An 18,260-nucleotide genomic window follows, 5' to 3' on the forward strand; every position below is an offset into this window, starting at 1 on the left:
TTAATAAAGCCAACAACACAAAATGTTTTATTAATTATTCTCTGCAACTGTTCTGGCATCCAGTTCTGTCTCTGCTCCTGCCACCCCTTTAGAATTGCATATCCTATTGTAAATTGTCTTTGTGTTCTTCCAACATCAGCCACTCTGCATTGAACCTCATCTGCCAACTGCCACTCCACGGTCAATGCCCCTCTGGAGTTCGACAGTGTCCCTCTCATGGGTTATAATTCTTCCAAATATTGTGTCATCTGCAAGCTGTGAAATCTAGATCCAGATTATTAATATACATATCAGGAAAAATTAGGTGTTATCCAGGAATATCTACTTACTCCAATCCTATTTTCTTGCGCTTGGCCGTAACCTTGTGTGCAATGGTGTTTCAAGTGCTTATTTAAATACTTCCTAGAGTGCTGGCTTTAATTTATTGATCAGTGTTTTCAAAGTTTTGAGTAGCTTTGTTTCAGATTGTTATCTGTGAAAGATTCCTACCAACCTGTTGTTCCAGGTTTATCCTTCTTCACATTTTTGAACTTCCTCCCTTGTTCCTGAAACTGCCTGTAGGGTGTCAATAGACAACAGACCATAGGTGCAGGAGTAGGCCATTCTGCCCGTCGAGCCTGCACCACCATTCATCATGATCATGGCTGATCATCCTCAATCAGTATTCCGTTCCTGCCTTATCTCCATAACCCTTGATTCGACTATCCTTGAGAGCTCTATCCAACTCTTTCTTAAATGAATCCAGAGACTGGACCTCCACTGCCTTCTGGGGCAGAGCATTCCACACAGCCACCACTCTCTGGGTGAAGAAGTTTCTCCTCATCTCTGTCCTAAATGGCCTACCCCTTATTTTTAAGCTGTGTCCTCTGGTTCAGGACTCACTCATCAGCGGAAACATGTTTCCTGCCTCCAGAGTGTCCAATCCTTTAATAATCTTATACGTCTCAATCAGATCCTCTCTCAGTCTTCTAAACTCAAGGGTATACAAGCCCAATCGCTCCAATCTTTTAACATAAGATAGTCCTGCCATTCCAGGAATTGACCTTGTGAACGTACGCTGCACCCCCTCAATAGCCAGAATGTCTTTCCTCAAATTTGGAGACCAAAACTGCACACAATATTCCAGGTGCAGTCTCACCAGGGCCCTGTACAGCTGCAGAAGAACCTCTTTGCTTCTATACTCCATCCCTCTTGTTATGAAGGCCAGCACGCTATTAGCCTTCTTCACTTCCTGCTGTACCTGCATGCTTACCTTCATTGACTGGTGTACAAGAACACCCAGATCTCTTTGTACTGCCCCTTTACCAAACTTGACTCCATCTAGGTAGTAATCTGCCTTTCTGTTCTTGTCACCAAAGTGGATAACCATACATTTATCCACATTAAACTGCATCTGCCTTGCATCTGGCCACTCACCTAACCTGTCCAGGTCACCCTGTAATCTCCTAACATCCTCCTCACATTTCACCCTGCCACCCAGCTTTGTATCATCAGCAAATTTGCTAATGTTACTATTAATACCATCTTCTATATCATTAATATATATTGTAAAAATATATATATCTTTGTTTCCTGTCAGCCAAACAATTTTCAATCCAAGTTAGTACTTTGCCCCCAATACCATGCACCCTAATTTTGCTCACTAACCTCCTATGTGGGACTTTACCAAAGGCTTTCTGAAAGTCCAGGTACACTACATCCACTGGGTCTCCTCAAAAAATTCCAGAAGATTAGTCAAACATGATTTCCCCTTCATAAATCCATACTGACTCTGACCTATCCTGTTACTGCGATTCAGATGTGTCGTAATTTCATCCTTTATAATTGACTCCAGCATCGCTCCCACCACTGAGGTCAGACTAACTGGTCTTTAATTCCCTGCTTTCTCTCTCCCTACTTTCTTAAAACGTGGGACAACATTCACCACCCTCCAATCCACAGAAACTGATCCTCAATCTATAGAACATTGGAAAATGATCACCAACGCATCCACGATTTCTAGAGCCACCTCCTTCAGTACCCTGGGATATAGACCATCAGGGCCTGGGGACTTAACAGCCTTCAGACCTAACAATCCCTCCAACACCAATTCCTGGCAAATATCAATTCCCTTCAGTTCAGGTCCTTCAGCCACTGTTACCTCTGGGAGATTGCTTGTGTCTTCCCCACTGAACACAGATCTGACGTACCAATTCAACTCTTCTGCCATTTCTTTGTTCCCTGTAATATATTCCCCTGTTTCTGTCTTCAAGGGCCCAATTTTAGTCTTAACCATTTTTTTGCCTTTCACATACCTAAAAAAGCTTTTACTATCCTCCTTTTAATTTTTGGCCAGTTTACCTTTGTACCTCATTTTTTCTCTGCGTACTTCCTTCTTAGTCATCCTCTGTTGTTCTTTAAAAGCTTCCCAGTCCTCCGTTTTCCCACTTACCTTTGCTATGTTATACTTTTTCTCTTTTGACTTTATATGTTTTTTAACTTCCCTTGTCTGCCACGGCCACCCTTACCTCCTCATAGGATCTTTCTTACTTTTTGGAATGAACTGATCCTGCATCTTCTGCATTATACACAGAAATATCCGCCATTGTTCCTCCACTGTCATCCCTGCTAAGGTACTGCACCATTGAACTTTGGCCAGCTCCTCCCTCATAGCTCCATAGTTCCCTTTATTCAACTGAAATATTGTCACTACCGATTGTACCCTCTCCCTTTCAAATTGCAGATCGAAGCTTATTGTATTATGGTCAATCCTTTTCTTACCTATAGCATTGGTTCCAAACAGACCACAACCTCTCTCTGTTCTCCTACTTCTAAGAATATATGCATTCTATATGCATTCAGTGATGACCATTTCATTTGCACCAGAAAGGAAACACACAATACAAGAAAAACTGTCGAAGTTCTGCTCTTTCTGCAATCTTTTCTACATGATGCCACAGATGTGCTCCAGAACCCCTAAGCCCGCATCAGTCCCCCCGGACTAAATACTAGGGAGAAAAGTGCAACACTCCTGGGAATAACTTTGCTCATTTTATGTTTTTTTTTGGGGGGGGTGGGGGGAAAGAGAGGACGGAGTTAAGTAACTTCCCAATGCCTACCTTTCATCATTTACTTTGAATTTGGTCCCCATTAGAACTCTCAACAGTAAGCAACAATTAAAATTGAATCCTTGTGACACAATGGATCAACTTAATTGGTATCTGACATATCTGCAGTGCCATGCTCAGTGAAGATGTGTCATGTTCCTTATTTTTATGATACAATTTTTATTCAGTATGGACTCTGTTCCATTTAACCTAAAAAAAATGCTGAAAAGATAGCTGCTGAAAGTCAGCTGACACGGCTTGCGTATACAAAAACTAACTCTCAATTTGGAAAATCATTAAAATGTATATTTTGTAGTGGAGCACCAACCCCATTTGAAAGGGCATTCTGGATACAAAATCAATGAACTTGCAACTTTTATTGTCTGGACATTTACAGAAACTAAATTATCATAATCCTCCAGACTCCGTATTTATGAACATGAAACTCAGCAAATGGAGGTATGGAGAAACCAATTTATCACAAACTGGTTGAATGGCTACCATATATCCCCAAATAGTGAGCAATGGCTTCTAACTTTGAACCATTTGTGTGGACCATAATAGTACTGATCATGTATTCACAAGATCAAAACTAAGTTCAAGTAAGGCAACAGATTATTCTAAGCAGCTGCATGGGATAGTTCATTCTGGAAAGCAAGAGGACACAACAACCACCCTCCAGTCTAATAGAACCATACCTAATATTGTCAATCAACCAAGGTGGTGAAAGAGGTACTTTTTCTCCTCTCCAGCTACAAAACAGTATCTCTTTTTTTCTGAAAGAACTGAGCCACAACTTTGAAAACCCAGAAACTGCCAACTTCCATTCAACTTTAAAGAGGATATCATCTAAAACGGGGCGGCACGGTGGCTCAGTGGTTAGCACTGCTGCCTCACAGCACCAGGGACCCAGGTTCAATTCCAGCCTCAGGACACTGTGCAAACTCTACATAGGCATTCTCTCAGTGTCTGCATGGGTTTCTTCCCACAATCCAAAGAGGTGCCGGTCAGAAGAACTGGCCATGCTAAATTGCCCACAGTGTTAGGTGCATTAGTCAGAGAGAATTGGGTCAGGGTGGGTTACTCTTCAGAGGGTCAGTGTGGACTTGTTGGGCCAAATGGCCTGTATCCACACTGTAGGTAATCTAATCTAAACTGCAATGCTTTCACTTTAAAAGACTTATTTAAATAGTCTTAATATTCTATTAATTATGTAATTTTATCTGTAATCTGCAAGTTTTAACATTTATTGTGTGCAGGTGTCTCTATGTTTGAGACAGTATGGTCTATTTACAATCAGAGTGCAGTGTAAATAAATTTTCACCTTTTCTTCTGATTTAAACTTACCAGAAAAGCTCTTAATGCCTATCCTTTAAAGTCACAACAATCATTTTAAAGAAAAGGAGTAATGTTAACCCACCCTCACATTGGGTCCATAATAATAGGGCAAGGAAAGTCAAAGACACACAAGATATACCCAACTTCTTGAGCTGTTAAGATTGAGTGAAATTTTGTTTTATTTCGGTTCAATGCTCAAAGATTCCTGTTGAGGCTGTATCCGACTGTTTCTGAATACTGACATCAATGCCCCTCCCTTCTCAGACAATAATTGTACGTTTAATTCCCATTGCAGTGTCTCCACCTGTATGCATTCGGCATTTGTCTGTCAACTCTATCAATGACCTTCCACACACTTACTCATTCTCCCCCACTATGTAGATAATTAATCCAAGGCTATATACAATCAGAGTACAACATTGGGATAAACGGACTTCTGTGGCGCAGTGATAGAATCCCTACTTCTGGGACAGAAAGCTTGAGTCTCCCTGTCCTGGAGTCACAACATTGAGATAATAATCAACAATCAAGGATGGGAAAATCAGCTGTTTTCCCTAGACATGAGAACTGAATAATTCTCAATTAGAATACCATCTACTAAGCCTATCTGACTTCATAAATGTCTATAATCAAGTGCGGGAGAGATAAGTGAAATCATAATTCAGCAAGGAGTTGGCATTTTTAGAAAACAGACAGCAATGAAGTGGGATAGGGTATGAAGAAACACTACATTCCATGCATTCATAATTAGAACCTGATTTCCTTTCACATCAATTTTGCTGCAAGGCTATTTTAATGGCAAACATTGGCAAGAGTCACTTGAGACAACTTGACTTCCATTTCACTGATGAGTGGGGTTTATTACAGTGTGACAAGTTCACATAAATGTTGTCCATTATAAAACTGGATAAAATCATTTATAATTTAGAATATATGGCGTTTAAACTAGAGCTTGAATTAAGTCAACACATTCTGATCTAATTATTCCTTACTCTCCAACCCCAGTTCACCTCTAAATTATATCTGGTCTTAATTCCATGGGTGATCAAGTGGCAAGTTAATTAATTAACTGCTTGCAATGAAGATGTAGCATCACAGATGGCTGTTTTAAATGGGATTCCATATTAAGAGGGTTCACGGCATCTGTCAATGAGTGAGTTGAAGTGATGATTGTTGACTGGTTTCTTCAATCAGTATGTAGCTAATTCTTCCTCAGCATCACTATCTGCTGTAGCTTACTTAACACCAGGCAGGAAAAGTGTGTCACATCCATGCCTACAGAATAGAATAATATCAAGAAGCAGTAATAACACTTTTTAAAACAAGGTACCAAACCATTACCAATCTCAGACAGAAATGCCGGGTAGATGCAGCAAATACTGACTTCAGTCAAAGTGAAATGCTCATTTGGACAGCCACTGCAGCCAAATGGCCAAATTGCTTCCTTCTGCACTGGAATAGTGCTGTGATTCTGTGAATATTAGGCCCTTTCTAATTGGTCCTCACATCAGTATTATACCCAGACACAAGTTGCAAATTCCATAACTATGTAGCACAGAGCCATGGCCAGAGCTATTCAAAGTGCGACACCTCTAATTACACACTAGATAACTTACACTTACGCATTAACAGCTAAACACACCAAGCCATCTCTGAAATATGGAGCAATGCATCTCCCTCCTTTCCATCTTTCTTCAGGTACCTTCTTTGTACTTTTCTCTTTGGGTTGTGGAATTTCTTAGAACTCTCGTGTTGGAAGAAAAAGCTACAGAAACAGAGATATCCATATTTTCAGAGAAACTGAAAGACCTCAGAACTTTAATCGACAGCTATTGCTGATCCTTGAATGTTGTGATAAGCCCTCCTCCATTGTAAGGCCTGCAATCTTCAGGTCAGTGAAACAAAAAGTGAGGGAGAGAGAAATTCCAAAAATTACTTGTAACTTTACACACAGAGCAGACTGTGATTGTCAGACAAGAGGTTACAATTTCCAGCAAGACTTCTGTTGAATGACAGACATAGCCATCACACATGCAGAGACACCAGAAAAACACAACAACGGACTGACTCATCACAACAACGGACTGACTCATCACAACAACGGACTGACTCATCACAACAACGGACTGACTCATCACAACAACGGACTGACTCATCACAACAACGGACTGACTCATCACAACAACGGACTGACTCATCACAACAACGGACTGACTCATCACAACAACGGACTGACTCATCACAACAACGGACTGACTCATCACAACAACGGACTGACTCATCACAACAACGGACTGACTCATCACAACAACAGACTGACTCATCACAACAACGGACTGACTCATCACAACAACAGACTGACTCATCACAACAACAGACTGACTCAACACCAGAAAAACACAACAACAGACTGACTCATCACAACAACGGACTGACTCATCACAACAACGGACTGACTCATCACAACAACAGACTGACTCATCACAACAACAGACTGACTCAACACCAGAAAAACACAACAACAGACTGACTCATCACAACAACGGACTGACTCATCACAACAACGGACTGACTCATCACAACAACGGACTGACTCATCACAACAACGGACTGACTCATCACAACAACGGACTGACTCATCACAACAACGGACTGACTCATCACAACAACGGACTGACTCATCACAACAACGGACTGACTCATCACAACAACGGACTGACTCATCACAACAACGGACTGACTCATCACAACAACGGACTGACTCATCACAACAACAGACTGACTCATCACAACAACAGACTGACTCATCACAACAACAGACTGACTCATCACAACAACAGACTGACTCATCACAACAACAGACTGACTCATCACAACAACAGACTGACAGAACTGAACTGCCTCCACATCTTGTACACTCCATCTACTGGGATTAATGCAATATAAAGTATACTGTTCTGCATAATGGATGTTGTTCACATAGTGATCATTGTTTAACTGTGTTCTGCAGAGCCACTGGTGATCCTAGAGTGAGATTGTTCAGCCCAGCCAGATATCACAGGTTTGACTTTTCTCTGCTTAACACTCAATGAGAGTTGGCCACATTGAGGTCTTAATGCATTTCCGGTCAGTGATTGGCATGGCTGCAATAGACCTGAAAATACCATAGGACCACATGCATCTGGCTAATCTCCAAAGATCAAGAGAAATCAAAGTTATTTTCTGCCTCTTCAAGCTCCTGATCATTTTCAAATGCAAACACTGATCCGACTTCCTCTTGATTTGTTTCCAGAGACAGTCTGCTCCAAACATTTATGATCCTCCACACGAAGTACATAAATTCAATCTTACTATCACCTGTTCCCTGCAGAATGAGAATCTACACCCTACAGTTTGAGGTTCTGGCATCATTTATGTGAATTCAGTCACACTGCACCCACAGCATTTGGGAAATGTCAATGAAATTTTATCACATACATGCTCCCATCTTCTTGAGCTTCCAGTGCTCTTCTCTCAACTCTGTCAATGGTTATGGCTTCCCTATTGTAAGCCCGTATTCAAAATTACACACATCTCTACATCAGGTCAAATAGTGTCCCACACAAGCTGATAATTACCCCTTTTTAATACACTGACTATCTTCTAGCCATGTTCCTTGTTCTTGCGTAAAACGTTTGCTAAAATTCAAGTAAGACAGTTGTTCAACTTCCACTGTCATGTATGTTAATATTTGACCTCCCTCCCACAATGCCTCACATAATTAGCCCACTTGATTTCAAATGTTTTATTTTGTTCCCTTTTTTCAGATTGCCCTCAAACATTTTACTGATTACAGAATATAAGGCTCCCTGACTTAGAGTCTTTGATACCAACAGTAGCACTTCGCCTTTGAGGTACAAGATTCCAGGTCAAGTTCCTCATGAGGGTTTAAGAGCACAAACATCTATACTAATACTCCAGAATTGTGTCAAAGGAGTGTTGCACTGCTGGAGGTAGCATTATGCAGATGTGTCATTAAACTCAGGCCTATCTGCCCACTTGGTGGATCCAAAAGATCCTATGCCCCTGTTTGGAGAAGGAACAGCGAGTTACCAACTGGTCAATGTCTATCTCTCAATCATCACCACAAAAACTAGATTATTTGGTCATCACGTTACTATTCCAAGAGATTTTGCTATGTGCAAATTAGCTGTCATATTTCTTATATCAAAACAATGACTACACTTTAAAAGTACTTCAATGGCTATAGAGCCCTTTTGAGATCAGTGGTTGGCATGAAAGGTGCTACATAAATGCCAGTCTTGTTTTTCCTTTCTTTCACAGCTAACGAAACAGGCTCTGTTGTAATAATGCTCAATTGATTGCACATTTGCCTCTGAACCAGAAGGCTGTGGCTCAAGCATCACTTCAGAGACTAACAAATTCAAGCTGAAATTTCAGTGAAATACTGGTGCCATCTCTTGCATGAGTTGTCGAACCACAATGCTATCTGTGATCTCAGGTTGATGTAATGGATCCCACAGCACTACTTTGAAGAAGGAGCAGGAGAGTCCTCCACTAGGTTCTAGACAATCACACCAGCCACTCAAACAGAACGAGCATGTTACCTTGCCGAGCTGTTGGTGCACACTCAGGTTGTACATCATGATAGCACCATCCAGAATTTCCAGTAAAGATTTCTCGGTGATCAGGTGATCTGGTTCATCAGGGGGACGCCCTAACAACAGGCCATCATTCCCATGGCTTCCTTCAACTGTAAGGAAAAGCAAAGTATCATTATGCATCAGTTTGTAACAGTCTGCAAATAACCACACAGTTCAAACAGCTTTATGAGGATCACTCATAATGTAATTCTGCCAGTACCGTGTTACTGCAGGCTGGACAGATGAAACTATAATCAGAACCAGGCACTCACTCATTTGATTAGTATCAAATTAACACTTCATGATTTACAACCAAAGTCATTGCACAATAAAACTAACAGTCACCAATGGAGATCTTGGTAGGCTTAGGGTTACATGTACCATCATATAACGCTATTTAGCTTCACCTGACAAAAATGTAGAAATTGAGAACAGAGTGAATACAATACACCATAGTTACACATGCAAGGTTGCTCAGCCTCTGTCCGAGTCTTTCAAATCTCATGACTGGGAGAACATGCTATCTTCAAGCCAAAAGGAAGTGGCGTTGATAATATCTCCAGTTTGCAGTCTTATCAAGAAATCATTACTACTGTGCACTTGTACTGTTGTGTATCAAGAAGTGGGGCAATTGACTAAATGTAATCGATGGAGAAATTGAGGACTGCAGATCCTGGAGAGTCAGGATCAAACAGGGTGGCACTGGAATACCACAGCAGGTCAGGCAGAATCTGAAGAGCAGGAGAGTTGACATTTCAGGCATGAGCCCTTCATCGAGAACGTGGGGCTGATGCCCGAAATGTCAGCTCTCCTGCTCCTCTGATGCTGCCTGATCTGCTGTGCTTTTCCAGTGCCACCCTTTTCAATAAATGCAACTTACACTGAAGAGTTAACTTTGTAAAGTTTGTAATCTTATGACTTTAGATTTATAGCCTTGGGTATGGGTAGTGCAGCAGAAAGATGGAAACATTCAGTCTGAAGTTAAAGTATCCATCTCTTTCCCTCTCTTCCTTTGCAGTGGGAGAAATAGTTTTGAAAAATCCCAGCAACCAAGTACTCTACAACACATGCAAGCTTCTGTCTCTGCAAATCCTCTGAAGGAAAAGGGGAAAGAATATCATCAGGGGCACTGAAAGGATAATCAGTCAATGAATGAAAAACCAGTAACTGAGAACTGGTGCATACCCAACTTCTCAAATTTAGCAAAGAATTGAAAGGTGGAAACAAACCAAAAGAAAAAGTGTATAATTCACAGAAATTGGACAGAATGTAAAGAACAAAAATAAAGATTAAAAGATTAATATGGAGACAGAAATTAGAATATCTTAGAAAGCTCTATATACAACCTCTAATAGTATAAAAAGAGGTTGTAAGTGTTCATATAGGTATTTAAAGTAAAATAAGCTTCAACCTTGAGAGAGAGAGAGAGAGAGAGACTGGAAAATTAATAATGGAAAACAGGGAAATGGCAGATGAATTGGATACCTTACATCTAACTTCCCGTACAGGATACAAATAATATTCAAAAATAACTGTACTATAATATGAAAGGGAGTGAGAAACTTGAAACAAGTACTATCACCATGGAAAATATAAATAAAATTATTAGAACGAAAATCCTGATAAGTCCTCAAGCCATGATGGACTTTACAGAACATGGGACATTACAGCGTTGTACAGGCCCTTTGGCCCTCGATGTTGTGCAGCCCTGTGAAACCAATCTGAAGCCCATCTAACCTACACTATTCCATTCTTGTCCATATGCCTATCTAATGACCAGTTGAATGCCTTTGACATTGGCAAGTCTACTACTGTTGGAGATCGTGCATTCCATGCCCCTACTGCTGAGTAGAGAAACTACTTCTGACATCTGTACTATATCACCCTCAATTTATAGCTATGTCTCCTTGTGCTAGCCATCACCATCCTAGGAAAAAGGCTCTCATTGTTCACCCAACCTAACCTCTGATTATTTTGTACGTCTCAGTTAAGTCACCTCTCAACCTTTTTCTCTCGAACGAAAACAGCCTCAAGTCACTCAATCTTTCCTTGTAAGAGCTTCTCTCCTTACCAGGCAACATTTTAGTAAATCTCCTCTGAACCCTTTCAAAAGCTTCCACATGCTTCCCATAATGCAGCGCACAGAAAATTCCAAGCATGGCTGCACCAGAGTTTTGTACAGCGGCAGCATGGCCGCATGGTTCCAAAACTCGATCCCTTGGAAGCTTCTCTTAGGGTGATAAAATAAGTAGTTACTGACACTCCCTAGGTACTGCAAAGATCCCATCAGATCGGAAAATTCTTCGGGAGAGTTTAAACTAATTCAACAGGGGGATGGGAACATAAATTGTAGTCTGAGGGTTGAGAGTAGTGAGGTCAGAAATAAGGTTTCAAGATCGGTGGAGTTCTACTCCAACGCCAGAAGCATCCAGAATAAGGTGAGTGAACTTGCAGCATGGGTTGGTACCTGGGATTTCGATGTTGTGGCCATTTCAGAGACATGGCTAGAGGAGGGACAGGAATGGTTGTTGCAGGTTCTGGGGTTTAGATGTTTCAGTTAGAACAGAGAAGATGGTAAAAGAGGGGGAGGTGTGGCATTGTTAGTCAAGGACAGTATGACGGAGGCAGAAAGGACATTTGAGGACTCATCTACTGAGATAGTATGGGCTGAGCTTTGAAACAGGAAAGGAGATGTCACCCTGTTGACAGTTTTCTATAGGCCTCCGAAAAGTTCCAGCAATGTCAAGGAAAGGATAGCAAAGATAATTCTGGATAGAATCTGACTAGCAGGGTAGTTATCATGGGAGTTTTAACTTTCCAAATATTGACTGAAAATACTAAAGTTCAAGTACTTTAGATGGGTCCGTTTGTGTCCAATGTGAGCAGGAGGGTTTCTTGAAACAGTGTGTAGACAAGCCAACAAAGGGTGAGGCCACATTGTATTTGGTACTGGGTAATGAACCCGGCCAGGTGTTAGATTTGAAGGTAGGTGAGCATTTTCGTGATAGTGACCACAATTCAGTTACGTTTACTTTAACGATGGAAAGGGGTAGGTATATACCGAAGGGCAAGAGTTGTAGCTGGGGAAAAGGCAATTATGATGTGATTAGGCAAGATTTAGGATGCATAAGATGGCGAAGGAAACTGCAGGGGATGAGCACAGCTGAAATGTGGAGCTTATTCAAGGAATAGTTACTGCGTCTCTTTGATAAGTATGTACCAGTCAGGCAGGAAGAAAATGCTCCAGCAGGGGAGCTGTGGTTTACTAAAGAAGTTGAATCTCTTGTCAAGAGGAAGAAGAAGACTTATGTTAGAATGAGACGTGAAGGCTCAGTTAGGGCACTGGAGTGTTACAAGTTAACCAAGAAAGACCTAAAGAGAGAGCTAAGAGCCAGGAGGGGACATGACAGGTCATTGGCAGATAGGATCAAGGAAAACCCTAAAGCTTTCTGTAGGTATGTCAGGAATAAAAGAATGACTAGAGCAAGATTAGAATCAGTCAAGGACAGTAGTGGGAAGTTGTGCATGGAGATAAAGAAAGTGGATGAGGGTAATGCTATTGATGTGGTGTATATGGATTTCAGTAAGGTGTTTGATAAGGTTACCCAAAGTAGGCTACTGCACAAAATACAGAGGTGGGGATTGAGGACGAGTTAGTGTTTTGGATCAGAAACTAGCTTACTGAAAGAAAACAGAGAGTGGTGGTTGATGGGAAAGGTACATCCTGGAGTTCAACGTGTACTGCAAGGATCTATTTTGGGTCCACTGCTGTTTGTTATTTTTATAAATGACCTGGATGAGGATATAGAAGGATGGGTTAGTAAATTTGCGGATAACACTAAGGTCGCTACAGTTGTGGATTGTGCCAAAGGATGTTGTAGGTTACAGAGGGACAGAACTGGCTGAGAGGTGGCAAATGGAGTTTAATGTGGAAAAGTGTGAGGTGATTCACTTTGGAAGGAGAAACAGGAACAAAAAGTACTGGGCTAATGATAAGATTCTTAGTAGAGTAGATGAGCAGAGAGATCTTGGTGTCCATGTACACAGATCTCTGAAAGTTGCCACCCAGGTTGACAGGGTTGTTAAGAAGGCATCCGGTATGTAAGCTTTTCTTTGTAGAGAGACTGAGTTTCGGAGCCATGAGGCCATAGTGCAGCTGTACAAAACTCTGGTGCGGCCGCGCTTGGAGTATTGTGTATAGTTCTGGTCATCGCATTATAAAAAGAATGTGGAAGTGGTGGAAAGGGTTCAGAGGAGATTTACTAGGATGTTGCCTGGTATGGAGGGAAGCTCTTACAAGGAAAGGCTGAGGGACTTGAGGCTTTTTGTGTTAGAGAGAAGGTTGAGAAGTGACTTAATAGATAGGGTGGACAGTGGGAGCCTTTTTCCTCACATCCTGATGGCAACATGGAGGGGACATAGCTTTAAAGTGAGGGGTGATAGAGAAAGGACAGATGTCAGAAGTGGACAGGAAGGAGACAGAAATCAAGAAACTACAAGCTGGTTAGCCTAATATCTGTCATTTTAAAAATGCTGGAATCTACATCCTTGACTGTTACTGAAGCTTTGTTCATTTGGGCAAGAGGGGAGTATTCCATCATACTCCTGGGTTATGCCTTTGTAGATGGTGTACAGGCTTTCAGGAGTCATAGGCTAGGAATCCGACAGTGTCATGCACTGTCGGATTCCTAGCCTCTAACCTGCTCTTATAGCCACAGTATTTACATAGATAGTCCAGTCCAGTTTCTGGTCAATGGTAATGCCCAGACTGTTGTTAGTGGGTACTCAGTGACAATAAGGCAGTTCAATGTCAAGGAGCAATAGCTATATTCTACCTTGTGGGAAATTATCACTGCCTGGCACTTGTGTCATGCTGTGCAATTGATATTGTGTTATCTTGAGGAAAGGTTAGACAGGCTACACCTGTATTCACTGCAGTTCAGAAGAAAGAGGAGATCTTTTTGAAACATAAAAGATTCTGAGGAAACTTGACAGGGTGGAAAATGAAGGGAAGCTTCTTCTTGTGGGTAGAGATTGCAACGAAGGGAAACAGATTGAAAATATGGAAAAGATGGCGATTAAAGGACTTCTTTTTCTCTCGGCAGGTCACAAGTCCTTGGAAATCTCTCCCCAAAAAACAGTGGAGACGGGGTCATTGAATATAATAAGGCAGAGGTAGAATAATCCCCTTACTAGCTAAGAATCTAAGGTTAGGAGAGGGGTAGATGGGAATGTGCAACTGAGGCCACAATCAGGTCAGGCATATTATTAATGAATACTTGAGCAGACTGAGGTTGAATGACCATATGATTTGGATTCTGGATTAGTGGTGCTGGAAGAGCACAGCAGTTCAGGCAGCATGCGAGGAACAGCAAAATCGATGTTTCGGGCAAAAGCCCTTCATCAGGAATAAAGGCAGAGACCCTGAAGGGTGGAGAGATAAGCTAGAGGAGGGTGGGGGTGGGGAGAAAGTAGCATAGAGTACAATAGATGAGTGAGGGAGGGGATGAAGGTGATAGGTCAGGGAGGAGAGGGTGGAGTGGATAGGTGGAAAAGGAGATAGGCAGGTAGGACAAGTCATGGGGACAGTGCTGAGCCGGAAGTTTGGCAGTGGGAGAGGGACTCCCTGAGTTTCTTGTAAAGAGAGGAGGAAAACTTCTTCAAGGCAGGCATCCTTGCATGAGGATTCGCAATAGGGTTAAAATCAACAAGATAAAAACAATGACTGCAGATGCTGAGCCGAAGTAGGCCATTCTGGCCATCAGGTCCGTTCCATCATTCAATGAAATCCTGGCTGATCTGTTAATTCCCAACTCCAGTGCCTTGGAATGTCAATTCTTGACTGTATCCTTCAGCATGCTAGACACTATGAGCTCAAGCCTTGGACAAAATAGAGAAGGTCGTCTGCCAGCTTAAGAACAGAGTGACATAGGTAAGCTGCAGAGCTGGGCTGAGAGGTGGCAAATGGAGTTTAATGCAGAAAAGGCTGCAGGAGCAAATGGTATTCCTGCTGAGGCACTGATTCCCTTACTGATTAAAAATCTTCCAACCTTAGCTTTGAATATAACTGACTCAGCCTTGACAGCTCTCTGCAGTAAAGAACTTCACAGAGTCACTACCCTTTGAAAGAAGAAATATTTCATCTTGTCTTTAACCAGTGACAGATTATGCCCTCTGGTTCTAGATTCTCACCCAAGGATAAATAATCTCTCTGCCTCTATCCCTCTATGCTAAGACTCTTATTTTTCAGTAAGTCTAATTCTACTTATAATTTATAGATTTGTATTGTCAAAGCACAAGGAAAAGCTGATATTAATACCAAATTAGGCCATGTTAGCTTAGCAGTGGTGCACCACTGAACCCAAAGTTGACTGACATAAACTGATAGGGTTAACTTTCAAGTACACTATTCAGTTGCAACAAAGGTTTCCTCAATGTGTTAAACTATTGCTGGTTACCTCATTAACTTGTGGCTGTTAGGCACAAGGTGAATCAGAAGCTGCACACCTCTTTTTTTAAAATCAACCCTTTTTTTCAATCCCTATAAGTGTTAGAAGTCATGTAATACCAGGTTGTAGTCCAACAGGTTTATCTGAAATCACAAGCTTTCAGGGCACTGCTCCTTTCTCAACATCTTCCCTGACAAAGGAGCAGCGTTCCAAAATCTTGTGGTCTCAAATAAACCAGTTGGATTAGAACCTGGGTGTTGTGTGACTTCTGACTTTGTCCATCCCAGTCCAACACTAGCACCTCCACATCATGGCTACCATTGACACCTGTAAGAGTTTCAATCACACGGAATTTGTGGATAGTTTAATGTTGGAAACTTCTCTATGCTGGTTTCTTTGCTCGATTTTTGCCAGCTATGCTACATCAGAACTACCAACAGACTGATCCTTAACCACTTTTGGCAAATCCTGCTGCAGGAAGAAACACCTTTCACAATTCCACCTGGGTCCATGCATTGTTTGCGTCTCTAGTTGATGAAGGAGGGCCTGTGCTCACTTCCTGAAGAACTGCATGCCAGGAAAAGTGTTAAGCACCATTCGCAGTCCTTCAGTGACTGAAGGCGTTTGTACCTGCATTCAGCATCACCTGGCAACAATCAGGCAAGTACAAAAAATGGCAAATGCTTGGCAACGACCAGTTTCAACAAGAAACTGACCACCTCCCCTTGACAGTCAATGGCATTACCGTCAGCTCGGAATTCCTTATCACCAACTTGCTGGGGATTTCATCATCATTGCTACAAACATTGGATTTTGCAGTGAGTAACTCATCTCATATCTTCCCAAAGCCTGTATGTCATCTAAAAGTCATACCTTCCCCTTTTGTTCTTTACTCCTCTATATTCCCGTCCTTATCACAGAATCCCTACAGTATGGGAACAGGCTATTTGGCCCAACAAGTCCACACCGACCCTCCAAAAGGTATGCAACCCAGATCCATTCCTCTACCATATTACTCTATGTTTCCCCTTAAAAGTGCACCTAATGTACACATCCCTGAACACTATGGGCAATTTAGCACGGCTAATTCATCTAACTCACACGATTTTTTGGACTATGGGAAGAAACCAGAGAACCTGGAGGAAAGCCATGCAGACACGGGGAGAATGTGCAAACTCTACACAGAGAGTCGCCCAAGGCTGGAATCTGGCACTGTGAGACAGCAGCGCTAACCACTGAACCACCAAGCCACCCATGTTCTCACCCATGACTCACACAAGGTCCCCACCCCCACAACCCAGCAATAACCCATTTTCCTGGCTCTGTAACTGCTAAAAAATTGCAAAATATAGAAACCAAGTGCAGGAGTAGGCCATTCAACTCTTCAGTCCTGCTCCACTTTTCAATGTGATGATAGTTGATTCTCTATTATTCATATACCACTTGTTACCCATACTCCTGGATGCCTTTAGTTTATAATAATTTATTAATCTCTTGCTGAACACATTCAGTGACTTGGCTTCCAATGCCTTCTTTGGTAGTGGATTCCACAAGTTTACTAACCTTTCAGTAAAAAAATCTTTCCTCATCTCAAAGCTAAGTGGTCTACCCTGTACCACAAGACTGTGTTCCCTAGGTTCCATACTGCTCAACCAAGGAAAACATCCTCCTTGCATACAAGTCTGTCCATCACTGTTGAATCTTACCCACTTCATTCAGATCACCCCTCTCATCCTAAACTCTAGTTAGTACAGGCCTGGTCAAACCAATCTCTCCTCAAAGGACAATCTTGCCAACCCCAGTATCAGCTTAGTGAATTTCCACTGTACTCTCTCAAGTTACCCTTTCTTTGATACAGAAATCAAAACTCTAGGTATGGTCTCATGGAAGGCCTTGTATCACCGCAGAAAGAAAGCCCTACTTTTGAACTCAAATCCTCTTGCAATGAAGGCCAACACATACTTGGTTCCTAATTACTTACTTTTAGAAGGCTGTTGCCAGGGATGGAGGGTTTAAGCAATAGGGAGAGGCTGAATAGGTGAGGGCTGTTTTCCCTGGAGCATCAGAGGCTGAGGGGTGACCTTAGAGGTTTACAAAATCAGGAAGGGCATGGATAGGGTAAATAGACAAGGTCCTTTCCCTGGAGTTGGGGAGTCCAGATCTAGAGGGCATAGGTTTAGGGTGAGGTGGAAAAGATTTAAAAGGGACGTGAGGGGCAAATTTTTCACGTAGAGGGTGATACACGTATGGACTGAGGTGTTAGAGGAAGTGGTGGAAGCCAGTAAAAGTATAACATTTAAAAGGCATCTGGATGGGTACTTGAATAGGAAGGGTTTAGAGGGATATGGGTCAAGTGCTGGCAAATGGGACTAGGTTAGTTTAGGATAGTTGGCACAGACGATTTGGACCAAAGGGTCTGTTTCCGTGCTGCACATCTCTATGATTCTACACCTGCCATTGATGTTCATGCATTGCACCATTTTGCACATCCATACTTCCCAATATATTACTATTTAAATGATATTTCATTCTGTTTTTCACAACAAAATGTATTACTGCAAATTTACCTAAATTGTACTGCATCTGCTACGTATTTACCTACTCATTCAACTTGTCTCAATCACCTGGAAGCCTCCTTGCATTCTTCTCACAACTCACAGATCTAGCCAGATTTGTATCATCAGCAAATTTGGAAATGTTGCATTTGATTGCCTCATCTAGGTAATTAATATATCTTATGAGTA

The 18,260-nt window shown here is 41.8% G+C and overlaps 1 protein-coding gene across 2 annotated transcripts in view; it reads right to left on the reverse strand.

Moving 5' to 3' along the window:
* Positions 1-18,260, reverse strand: part of rnf123 (ring finger protein 123) — a 402,816-nt gene that overhangs the window by 240,591 nt on the left and 143,965 nt on the right. For both annotated transcript variants that reach the window (XM_072582761.1, XM_072582762.1), the window contains exon 24: positions 9,032-9,177. In XM_072582761.1, the coding sequence (XP_072438862.1) occupies positions 9,032-9,177 (146 nt within the window). The remainder of the gene's footprint in view (positions 1-9,031; positions 9,178-18,260) is intronic.

The sequence above is a fragment of the Chiloscyllium punctatum genome, chromosome 12 (genome assembly GCF_047496795.1).
Source record: "Chiloscyllium punctatum isolate Juve2018m chromosome 12, sChiPun1.3, whole genome shotgun sequence".
Classification (NCBI taxonomy): Eukaryota; Metazoa; Chordata; class Chondrichthyes; order Orectolobiformes; family Hemiscylliidae; genus Chiloscyllium; species Chiloscyllium punctatum.